At 45.9% G+C, this 12,242-nt stretch overlaps 2 protein-coding genes across 5 annotated transcripts in view; one reads left to right on the top strand and one right to left on the bottom strand.

The window, feature by feature from the left end:
• DNAH3 (dynein axonemal heavy chain 3) overlaps window positions 1–3,842 on the bottom strand; it is a 168,217-nt gene extending 164,375 nt beyond the window's left edge. The window contains exons 1-3 of the mRNA XM_040635247.1: window positions 3,542–3,842; window positions 2,431–2,544; window positions 1,734–1,836 (exon numbers count right to left, since the gene is read on the bottom strand). The gene's annotated coding sequence lies outside the window, so the exon portion shown is untranslated. The remainder of the gene's footprint in view (window positions 1–1,733; window positions 1,837–2,430; window positions 2,545–3,541) is intronic.
• Window positions 3,843–6,516: 2,674 nt separating this feature from the next.
• LDAF1 (lipid droplet assembly factor 1) overlaps window positions 6,517–12,242 on the top strand; it is a 71,354-nt gene continuing 65,628 nt past the window's right edge. For all 4 annotated transcript variants that reach the window (XR_005836040.1, XR_005836041.1, XM_008697190.2 and 1 more), the window contains exon 1: window positions 6,517–6,648. Coding sequence is in view for 2 of the 4 variants with exons in the window: in XM_008697190.2 (XP_008695412.1) it covers window positions 6,553–6,648 (96 nt within the window). In the remaining 2 variants the exon portion in view is untranslated. The remainder of the gene's footprint in view (window positions 6,649–12,242) is intronic.

Here is a 12,242-nt window from a genome sequence, read left to right as displayed (position 1 = left end):
CCAGAGGCACTCTATACATGTTGTGGCTAACGTAATCCTTATTATAAACACAGAAACACACACACACACTCGCACACATGTGTACTTACAGGTTACAATATCAGCTGCTGCCCAAAACATTCAAAGCACGTGTTACTTGGGGTGCCATGCTTGCATATCTGTTATTTCATTCAATTTCCCCCCAAACTCCATGTTGTTCCCATTTTATGGATGAGAAAACCAAAACCGAGAAAGATATATAACTTTCCCAAGGTGATGCGACTCCTAAGAAACACTGATCCAATTTGAAGCCTGTCCTCACAACCCGAGTGCAGTGCTCTTTCCACAAAGGACCTGGCCCGAACACAAACATTCCTGAGATCCTGCCATGAGCACTGCACAGCACCAAGTACTTCCCTTGCTCCTTTTTCTTACTTCTTCCTCAAAGTTGGTTTCTCCATACTTTCCAAATAACCTTGTGGTGGCTCATCTCTTATATTTGTACTCTCTATCAAAAGACATATAGGTAGAGGCTGCTTTTAGGCAAACAGGCTTGAGCAATGGAATGTAGGCGGGGACCACGGAGACCCCCTGGTTGAATACAGACAAGCCCATGAGATGACCCACCTCAAAATATCCATAGGCCCTAACTAGCCAATGGGCCACTTACAACCAGGCACAGTTACCAAAAAGGGGAGAATTGTGTATGTCCCCACACCTCCCCACCTTCCGCTTTAAAAACAGCCCCCACCCACTGCGTCCTTGCAAACAGCCTCTCCTCTGTGGTCCCTGTCCCACCCAACCCTCCTTTGCGGTATATTCAATAAACTTGTTTCCTTTGTTCTGCCTCAGGTGAGTCCTCTCAACGCCTGTGCCACCTGGTTTCACCCGATCTTTTGGGTAGCCCTATCGAATCGGACGTATACTACATTTAGACGCCATAATATATAGTTTCAAATAGTATCTGGAATGAATGAACTAGTGACGGGGTTTGAAACTTTGGTTTAGACAGAAATGGGGCTACTACCAGGCCTCCTATAATGGGCCATGAAACCCAATGTCCCACAAAAACCAGCAGCTGTAACTCAACAAAGTGAATTAGTAGAAAGGGACTGGTAGATGCTAATGAGCCTCAAGACCCTGTGGGTGATTAGGAGACATGTCTCCATCTGAAAGTCAGTGTACTTTAATCCACCTGTGTTCAAAAATATCAAAACAATGATTATGGCTTTCATGTATTGAGCTATATGCATCTGCTAGCACTGCGCTAGGCACTTAATGAGTATCATTTCTAAATCTACTCAACAACCCAGAAAATAAATCCAGTTATTATCCCAAGTTTTATAGTTGAAGAAACTGAGACACCTGCCCATAGTCACTCAGCTAGGTCGGTGGCAAGGTTGGGATTTGAACCTGACTATGGATCTGCTCCCTAGCTTCAACCAAAAACCTACATACGGTCTGAAGAAAGATAAAAAATAAATAAAATATCTACTAAGGAGAATGAAAATGCCATGTCCCCCCCTACACACCCCACTCCAACCCCTGGCCACGTCATCCGCACCAGAATTGTCTGATTTAACTTTCTGTTTGATAATTCCCAAGAAGGATGCAGGTTTCAAGTCCCTCAATCCCTCAACTCCAAGTATACAGGGTTGTTAGATAAAACACAGGATGCCCAGTAAAATTAGAATTTCAGGGTAAACAACAAATAATTTTTTAGTGTGAGTATTCAATATTTGGGACATACTTACATTAAAAAAGTTATCTTCACTTTGAACTGCGTGTCCTGGATTTTTACTTGCTAAATTTGGCAATTTGGGGAGAAGTCAGCTAGAGTCTGGGTTGTCTCCATCTCTGTAATATAAACAGCTTAGGGTCTCAGTGTGTTGCTGGGAAATTTTCACACATTTCTTATGCAGATCCCAGTGCTCCTGGCAGGTCTTTCCTAAGACCTGAAATAGTTGCTTAGCCAGAGTACGTAACCTTTGAAAAGCATAGAAGAGGCTGCACGTTGCTTTGTTTTATTGACCCATCAATGGTCGTCATGAGTCAAGTCCTGATGATATGGAGATAGCTAGGATCCCAGCCATTATGGAAGCCATAATAGGGTGGAGAAGGCAGCCAACACACAAGGAAAAAGCAAAACCTGGCTGTCCCTAGAATGACAGAGGGTGTGTGTGTGTGTGTTTGTGTGTGGTGCGGAGGAAGTAGAGGATTCACAAAGGCGTCCCTAGATGGCACCCTTGAATAAAAATCCTGGGGAAGGCTCCAATTCAGCTTTCCAAAGCAATGCCCAGCAGGGAATAACAGTTGTAGTGTTTTGTTCTAAAGGGTGGGAAAAAAACCCCACAACATTTTCTTAGGTGGGGCACCCATTATACTGCAGCAGAACAAAATGCATGAAGTCACACAGGATTGCCTGAAACTTAAAAATTTAGGGGCATTTACCTGTCCATGTCCTGTCTCCACCATTAGCGCCCCTTTTCTTGGCTGTTGTGGAGTTAGGATCCCGTAGCTTCTTTTTATTATCATTGTCCCAAGCTTACTTCTTCATCCACCAGCCTGTTTATTTGTAGAGATATTAGTTGGTAGAAGACTGTATCACTGAATCTTGAGTTCCTCCTCCTATACTCCAAACAGGTACTAACTTCTTTACAGCTATTTTTGCATCCCTGCTCCCTAAAAGCCTGTGACTGTTTCCCAGGCTGCTATGAACGCGGGTCACAGAGGAAAGGTAGGTCCACAAAGGTCCCTGGATGGAAAAGCCTGAGAACTATGCAGTAGCAGGCCAATGCTCAGGCCTGTCATTTTACAGATGAAACCCAGGCCCGGAGAGGTAACTCACCCAAGGTCACACAGTAAGAGTCAGCCCTGAAATCAGGGCCCAGGACTGTTGGAACACCCCTCCTGCAGCTCATGGTCTTTACCAGTAGCTCTATGGCAGTAGTTTGTGTCGTTGTTGTTGTTGCTTTTAAGATCTATTTATGTATTTGAGAGAGAGAGAGAGAGAGAGAGAGAGAGCAGGGAGAGAGGCAGAAGGAGAGGAAGAAGCAGAACCCCCTACCCCCATTGAGCAGGGAGCCAGAGGCAGGGCTAGATCCCAGAATCCTGGGATCACTACCTGAGCTGAAGGCAGATGATTAACCAACAGCGCCACCCAGGCAGTGGTTAACGGGAAGATTGCGCCCCCTCACAGGACATTTGGCAATGCTTGGGGACATTTTTGGTTGTCACAACTGGGAGGAAGGGGATGACTACTGGCATCTAGTGGGTGGAGGCCAGGGACAGTGCTAAACATTCTACAAAGATAGGGCAGCCCCCCTCAATACAAAATTTTCCCGCCCAAAATGTCCATAGCGCTGTCATTGAGAAACCCTATTCTATGGGCCGGATTTGGGGCCAGGGAACATGTGTCCGGCTCTGACGTGGAACTGAGGGACTTGAGGCTTTTTCAATTATAAAAAATAGAGGAAATTACCGAACCCATCTTTAAGGATCTCGCTGGTTCATGATATCTGCGTGAGAAGTAATGGCTAAAACCTGCCGGTCAGGGCCGTACCTCATCCTTGGGTCTCCTGGGCTCCAGGAATGCTTCCAAAAGAGGTGGTTCAGGTGTAGGTATTTAGGCAGGGGACGCCCTAAGACGCTGCGCAAACCCGTGCTCAGAGGCCAGCCCACCTGTCTCGGCGGTGGCCTGGGCACTCTCACTTCAAGCCAAGAGTGTAGGACGGGCCTCAGTTTCCTCATCTGTAAACTATTCGGGGCCTGTCAGGGTGGCTCCAAAATGCCGAGGGGGAGAGCGCGCTTTGGGGAGCGCGCGGCCAGAGGCCTCGGTGCGCCTTCGCGGGCTCCCTCCAGCCGTGGGCGGGGAGAGCCGCACTCGGCGCAGCTGTGGGAGACGCGGGCTGCGGAAGGCGGAGGAAGGGGCGGGGCGGGGGCGGAGGAAGGCGGCAGCCTGGGCGGGGCAGGAAACAGGCTCGCACTCCCGCCCTTGCCCACAAGAGTTCCTCCCTTCTCCTCCCTTCCCCTCTTCCTCCTCCCCCCGCCTCTCTCCTCTCCGCCTGCAGACCCTGGTCAGCGCGGCCTCTAGGACCGGTGAGAGCTCGCAGCTTGGATGCTAGGGTACAGCATGCCCGGGCTGACTAGACCCCCTCGCAGGGAGGGGCAGATGGAGGGGCGCCGGGGCGCGGGTTGAGTGGGCAATGGGTGTCCTGTGCTGTGGCCCACTGTCCGCAGTTTAGTGTAAAGGGAAGTTCTAGGGAACCCAAGCCCTCAAGACCGGCTGGGAGCGCACGCACACACCCTCACACCCACCGCTAGATTTGGTAAAAGGGTTGCCAGCCCCATCCCACCCCCGAGACCCTGCGCTTTCTTGGAAAACCTGGCGGGGGAGTATCCAAACCCTCTCCCCAGGTTTAATGAAAATAGGTACCCTCCTTCCCACAGGTCCCTCTTCTCTACCGAGGGACACCCCCTTCCCCTGCCACTGCAGAGAGGGGCGCTCTAAGTAACAAAGGTGGACTCTTCTCCACAAATTAATGACTCCACTCCCGCGTGAACGCGCCCTTCTCAGCCTCCGTGCGTTCTCATGCGCAGACCCCCTTTCCACCTGCCTCCCTTCCACTTCCTCTCTACGCATGGATCCCTAGAAGGGGTGTGGAGGCTCTCCTCGCGTCTTCGAAGGCCGAGAGACTGGAAGCTGATGGGGAGGGGGTGGCCTGGGTAGGCCCGAGTCGCCCAGCATTCCTTTCCTCCAGCCGGAGGTGCGCCCCCTCTCCCTTCCAGCAGGAACGCTCAGGGTGGCAGTTAGCCCCAGGAGGGGCGGGTTGGCCAGTGATCTCTGGGGTCAGTCTGGAGGAAGCTGAGAAGGCGGGAACTTGTGGGCCGCGCGGGAGGTTAAAGGGTTGACGCCTCCCTCCAGAGACTTCTCAGTTCCTGGGGAGACTCCTCTGTAGAGTGAGTGACTAGAGGGTCCGGGGCTTGGTAGCCAGGTGGATGTATTTGATGGCTGTGGCCCGTGGCTTTCTACCCAGGTTCATTCCCATCGGACTCCCCAAACCGGTCTGGGTGGCTCTTGGGTTCCCTAGGCCTCTGGAGACCTGTAAGGAGATCTGGGCTTGTATCTGCCTGCTGCAGAGATGTGATTAGGGGAGCCACGTCCTGGGAACCTCCCAAATCCAAGATCTGTGCCAGTTGCAGCTTCAAAGACAGAATATGGCTGTGGAGGGGTTAATCCTTTCCTGTCCAAAGGGTTCCTGTTTGACAAACGGGGTTGTAGCAGAGGCTGTCTAGCTGGGGTGATGAAAATGTACTTTAAGTCTGCATTCTAGACCCTGTAGGTGTCAGTAAAGTAACTCCTACCCCCTTAACTCGTATAATTACCATGTGGTATAGTCGATATGGTAAACAGATGACAGCATCACTCAGTTAATTTTGGCCACTGTGACAGGATCTTTGAGGCTTTTTTACTATCAGTAGTCAGGAGGTCATTTGTAAGGGAGAAATTGTGTCCATCCTATGGTTGTTCTGGGAAATACAAAATACGAACAATATATTTGTTTATATGAAAATCCAACAAGGGTTAAAAAATAGATATCTTATTGAACAAATTGGTTTTATAATGATGTTAACTTAGGACAGTCCTGAAAATTAAAGGCTGTTGAGTCACAGAGTATTAATTGTGGCTTGGTCTGCCCTTGAGACACCTCACCCATTAAGAGGAGGCTTAAAAGTAAATAGAGAATGATTTATGTGGTTGGAAGCCAACCTGTTTAGTGTGGGTAGTAAATAAAGAAATTGGCCACCATCACTGTTTAAGAATGGCTTTCTGAGGGAAAAAAGGCAATGGGACTTGAAATAGTGTATTCAGCTTTCTACTATATTCTTTGCAGCAGTTTGTAAGGCTAAAAAAAATAAACATAAGTCCCCAGAGATAATACCATTAACATTTTGGTATTAAATGATCTATATCTTTCTAGGTCTGTTATTTTACTATGGAATATAAACATAAAATACATGTATTTATGTAACCATATGGGATATCTTACAGTTTTTTTCACTTATCATGGATGTATGTTCATGTCACTAACTAGATGTCCACATTATAATTTTAACAACTATGTGATACTCCATTTCATGAATTTATCATTATTTAACCAGTTTCCTGCTGATGGACAGTTAGGTTCTTTCCAATATTTTGCTGTTTATTATATACTATATGAAGAATTGCACTGCACATCCGTTTGTATGTTTTGATATACCTACTTGATTATTTCCTTCAGATTCCTGGAAAATTAGTTGTTGGATGAAGGTGTGTGCACTTAGAAATTCTGATAGATATTGATAGACATTGCCAAGCTACCCTCCACCTGCACACCTACCATCAATGTGTGAGAATAGTAGAAGCTTTTGTTGAACGAGCTGGGTGAATACGACTAATGGTTCAAGATACTTTTTGTTTCACCAGTGACAGCAAGAGGCTGGGTGACATGAGAGATTCGACTGCGCCCTGCCCTGGACAGCTTACTGGTAGAAGACTTAATCCCTGAAGAGACTGGAGTGAGTTTCAGGATGGCAAAAGAGGAGCCCCCGAGTACCTCAAAGGACTTGAAGGAGCTGCAGAAGAAGCTCTCTTTGCTGGTAGCGTCCATCCAGAATAACTCAAAGGTCAGTTTCCAATCAGCCTTGTAATGGAAAATCCCAAAATAACAGCAGCTTAAACACCACAGAAGGTTATCTCCTCTCTGAAGTAGGAGAAATTTGGAGGTAGGTCAGGAATCTCTGTTAATTCACCCCCCTGCCAGGGGTCTAAATTGTGATCTTCAAACTCATTGTCCAAGATGGCTGCTGAAGCTCAGCCATTGTATTCACATTCCTGGCAATAAGGATGGAGGAGGGAAGGGGAGAAAGACTCCTAAGCCACCACTAGTTTAAGGTGACTTCCTGGAAGTCACACACACAACACATTTACCTTGGGGTAAATGCAATTCTTTAGTTGCATATAGAGGGTGGGTCTCAGTCTGTGCCACAGATACTATACTTTCATGTTTTGTTGTTAATTTTGCCCTGTTCTCTGAGACTGAGGGGCTAAAGCCTACTCTAAATTTGAGTCCAGTTTTCCCCTAGAAACCCAGAGTCCAATAGAAGTATGATATGAGCCACATACGTAATTTAAAATTTCCTAGTAGCCACATTTAAAATGTAAAAAGCAGGTGAAGTTAATTTTAATAATGTATCTTATTTAGCCTAATATATCTAAGTATCATTTCAATATGTAAACTTATAAAAAGTTATTAATGAAAATTATTGAGATGTTCTGCATTCTTTTTTTGTAGTCAGTCTTCAAAATCCAGTGTGTATTTTACACTTAATGGCACATTTCCATGTGAATTAGCCACTTTTCAGGTGTTTAGTAGCCATTCAGTGACAATGGGGCTTGAGATAGTATATTCTACTTTCTTGAATTTTTATCTTTCTTGCTTGCTTTTTTATGTCATTCAGCATTTTGTGGGGGGAAAAGAATAGCAGCTCTCAGAGATAATATTAACATTTTGTTGTATTTCCCTGTAGATGTTTTTTCCTATACAAAATACCCATAAAATACATATGCGTCTGTAACAAAATGAAATGGTTTGTGATCTGTTTTTTATATTGGACACCACAGTTCCCCTCGGGTCTATTTGAAGAGACACCACTTTGCAGTCTGGAGCAATATACTCTATAGAGATCTTCCCTGGACTCATCCCCAAATGCCTCTGGCCCTCTTTGTGGATTTAGCAAGCTATTTTTAAATTGGCCAAGCGGCTTGTCAGCAGGCTGAGACTCTTGTTACTAAAAGTTAGCTTAGTAAGAAAGGTCCTCCTCATCTACCTGTGCATTTGGTTCTCACTATATGTGTCCTTGTGTTCTCTGAGGTCACCTCAAACAACGAATTAGCAACTGCTGAACAATTTCTCCTAGGCGATCTACAGGATTAGGTTCTGGCAAATTTCTGGTCACAACGTTTTCATCAACTGATAAATATATAAACTGGTGTATGTGTATTTATGTTTAAAGACAACTTATTTAGTATATGTTGTTGATTCATTAATGTTAAACTCATGGCCAATAGCCCTATAGCTCCTTCCTGAATGAAGATTATCTAACACACCTATTTTCTCTTAAGGCGAATCACACCCTTCTTACCCTTAAGAACACCAGCCAGTTTTTCTGCCATTTTAAATGGTGAAATTACCAACAAAAAACACAAGCTGTGAGAAAAGGTGGTACTAAATATGCCTTGGAAAGGACAGCTGTTTAAAAAGCTTTGGGGCGCCTGGGTAGCGCAGTCGTTAGTCCTCTGCCTTCGGCTCAGGGCGTGATCCCAGCGTTCTGGGATCGAGTCCCACATCAGGCTCCTCAGCTGGGAGCCTGCTTCTTCCTCTCCTACTCCTCCTGCTTGTGTTCCCTCTCTCGCTGGCTGTCTCTCTCTGTCAAATAAATAAATAAATCTTTAAAAAAAAAAATAAAAAGCTGAAATATGAGCACTGCCTAGTTTGACCTCAGCTGGGAACATGCGTGTCAGGTGACTTAAATTTTCCCATGCTCTGTACATGTTCTCGAAAGCACCACAAATATTGATTTTGGGGTTACAGATAAATTTTGGTGAGTAGGTGAATTTGCAAATATAGAATCTGCAAGTAAGAGGGTTTGGCAGTAAATTGATGAACCGTGATTGAGCCCTTCCTATATGCCAAGCGCTGTGTTAGGCACTGGACACGTCTTATTTAATATTCATATCTACATTCTGAAGTAGACGTTTCAAAGCATATGAACTCCGGCTTCTTGGCATTTCTTTACTTCATCATCGTACATCCTCAGTCGTGGTCACTGGAATAGATTTGGGCTGGATAACTTCCAGATCAGCTGACTCCCAGAGTGATGGGACAGATTATCAGCTGGCTAAGCGCTGATGTTCTTTGGGTCGTCCTAAGGTAGAGCAGTTTCTTTTAAAATTTTGTATTATGTTAATTGAATTAAATAATATGAGTTGTATTCACTCGGTAGAGTAATGTTGAGGAAAAAGGAAAGCAAGTCACCTGGAAACCCATCAGTAACAGATCCGTTGACGGTGATTATTATTATGAGGCCTCCCTTCATTATGTAATTTTCATATGTGGTGGTTGTGATTGTGGCAGATGTAGTCCTGTATTTTTATTTTTGCTTGATATTGCATGTTGGTGTTTTTCCATATTGAATCTTAGGTCCTCAGAACAGTTGCTTGGTAGTAGAAACTTCCATCAGGTTGACATAACCATAATTTACATAAGCACCTCCTTGTTTCTGGGATATTGGGATGATTTCTTTCCCCCAAATAATTTTTGACCTTTCCTCAGAGTTTAATAGGCCCTTTAAGTTCCTGAAAAGACCAGATGGGCTTCTACATGGAGTGTTTGTGAAACAACTCCATCATTTCTTCTAGGAAGTCTCCGGAATGTCAAGTGCTCATTGACATAGGCTGAGAGAGTCAGAAACCCACTTGAAATAGCTTAAGCAGTAGAATAGTGAGACCTGCTGGGACTTTGGGGAAATGGGAGACTATCTTAGAAACCAAGGGCAGGAAGTAAATCAGGATCTGGCAGGTCACTGGGGTCAGAGGTAACTCTCAGCACGCTCTCTTGGGCCATGTTGTTTCTGGTTGTAACTTTTCCTTGTGCAACAGCTTCATTCTTCTCTCTCTACATCTTGGCTTTCTTGCTCTTCCCTTCACATGGGCCATCGTGACAGCCCAGGCTGGCACCTTCAACATCCTATGTCTCCCTCAGCTCCCAGCTGAAGCCCATTAAGGGGCTTGCTCTGGGAATGCCTAATTCCTAGGGTCAAGAATCTGGGCTTAACCAAGTTACCTGTGGCCAGAAAGGTGTCAGCTGGGCTGGGACTTTTCATTTCATGGACAGAAACATGGCTTCAGGAGCCTACCCCTGCTGTGGGAGGGAGCAGGGTTCAAAGTGGAGAGAAGACAGAAGGAACATGGGATGGGCAGATGCCTCCTGATTACCTATGACTAGTTTTGCTCCCATGCTGGTCCATTCCTTCCACAAGGGATGTTTTTGAACTATGTCTCTGGCATCTTTGTGCCAACCCTGAATCACATGCCAGAGGGCACCCAGGGTCTGTGGTCTGGGAGAAACTGTTAACCTTGGACTTGTCATTACCAGTGGTTTTTGTTTTGTTTCTAAGATTTTATTTATTTATTTGAGAAGAGAGAGAGGGAGAGCGCAGAGGCAGAGTGAGTGGGAGAAACAGACTCCCCCAAGCAGAGAGCCCTATGTGAGACTCGATCCCAGGACCCTGAGATCATGTCCTGAGCCGAAGGCAGGAGCTTAACCAACGGAGCCACCCAGGCACCCTTACCAGTGGTTTTAAATAATCCTGACACTTTCATCCTCCTCCTATGGGTAGCAAGGGACAACGGACACTGACTGTCTTTTGCACTCTGACACCAGGGAATTGGCCTGTCTCCTGAATAGTTCCAGATGGAGCCTCCATGTCCTTCAATACTGGCCTCATTACCCCTACTTTAGAACTTTCCATACTCGTGTGAATTTTAAAATAAATTGCCTTTGTCTGACCTTGGGTGAGTTGCTTAGGCCACTGAATCTCCATCGCCTCTTCTCTAAAATAAGCAATGCCAGGCTCACTGGTTTGTTGTGAGGATAATCTCAGAAGCTGTTCGACAAGGCTGAAGCACAGAGCCTGGCATATAATGGTGCTAGTCTGTCCCAGCCTGGCATTCCTGAGTTCTTCAGCACAGTACCATGCCTGTAAAATCCAGATTGGATGACCTGTGTCTGCTTCCAGGATAGGGATGGAAAATTGCAGTTCATGTTACTGTGTAATAAGCTGTCTCACTTTCCATCCTCCCATTGTGTCCCTCTCTGTTGCCATGAGAATGAGAAGTTAATTGCTATGTTCTAATTCCCTGGATTTAAATAATGTTCCTCATTACCTGCTTCTGGGCATTGAAGGGAGAAATAAATGAGGAAATACATTGAAAGTACTTAAAACAGTGCTTGGCTCCTGAGTGTTTAATGAATGTTCTCCATTATTAGGTGTGGTCCTCTTCTGTGATAGATGCTGGCCTGAGCAGGCCATCCTTCCTGAGGGAAGACGATTTCTGCACTTAACTGCATCTTAAATGGTCTCTCTGCATGTCTGAATGACTTTCTATTTTTTGGTTGTAGGGCCCCGACCCAGAAGAGGCTAAGAGAAAAATAGATTCCTTAGGGTCTGGAAGAAGACCAGGCGTGCAGTGGACACACATGGCTGTTGTGCTGGGTGGTCTGGGTGTAAACTCATAAGCCTGGCCTTCTAGTGTTCCAGCTTTATCTGCTCCCCACTGTGGTTACTGGATCTCTTGATAATAAGGATCAGAGAGAACAGTTCAGTCTGTCAGAGGATGCCTGGGTGGTTTTACTAAGAATATATGTGGACTAGAGCCGGAAAGCAATCAAGACTTAAGACAGCTCCAGGGACCAGCCCCACTCCCTTGACGCCTCCTCTCTTCAGCTGCCTTAACAAGAGAGTCTCATTGGGTTCTGATTATCTGAACCAGGCATTCCCAGTATAGTCACCTCTGGCTAGAGAAGTTGAATAGCCAAGTCTGGTAGGGTTTCTCAACTCGGAGTAGCTAGAGGCAGTATAGTCAGTGGGCATTGTGCCATTTTTTTTGTGGCCTGAGTGGAAGTGAAATTTGTCATGCCTGGAGATTCTCCTAATGAGGCAATGCTAAGCCCCAAGACCAATGGCCGTGGCTTCTTGGAACAACAGCCTTTTCTAGTTAAGCAGCATGAGCCCTGCACTTTGATCACCATCAACCTGAACTACAAAGCCCTCCTGTCTTCCAGCTGACCCCCAGATTCCCACCATTGGAGTCACTAGGAGGCGCATGTGTTTTGGGTAGTGGTACCCATGATCGCCTGAATTTCCTCTTCATTTCAACTGCTGGCCTGTAAGGCCTTAAGGAATGAGACCTGGGAAGGTTTTGATGGAGAAGAGTTCTGGAAAGATGGAAACTTTTAAGAGAACAGGAACTAACATGTCAGTAATGAGGAGAGAGACAGAATAGGGCTTAAGAAGACGGGGGTTTGGGGGGAGCCCATCCTTCTGGATTTTCTAGGGCCAGCTCTGCATTAAAGCAGCCCTCCTATGTTGAGCCAGATCCAGAAACTCTCTTGCCTGGTGAAGGAAGATAGCTTGTTCATTAACACAGCATAAGCTTG

Source organism: Ursus maritimus, unplaced genomic scaffold, assembly GCF_017311325.1.
Source record: "Ursus maritimus isolate PB19 unplaced genomic scaffold, ASM1731132v1 scaffold_2, whole genome shotgun sequence".
NCBI lineage: Eukaryota > Metazoa > Chordata > Mammalia > Carnivora > Ursidae > Ursus > Ursus maritimus.
The sequence above is the reverse complement of the archived record's forward strand: the minus strand, read 5'-3'. Positions and strand labels throughout refer to the sequence as shown.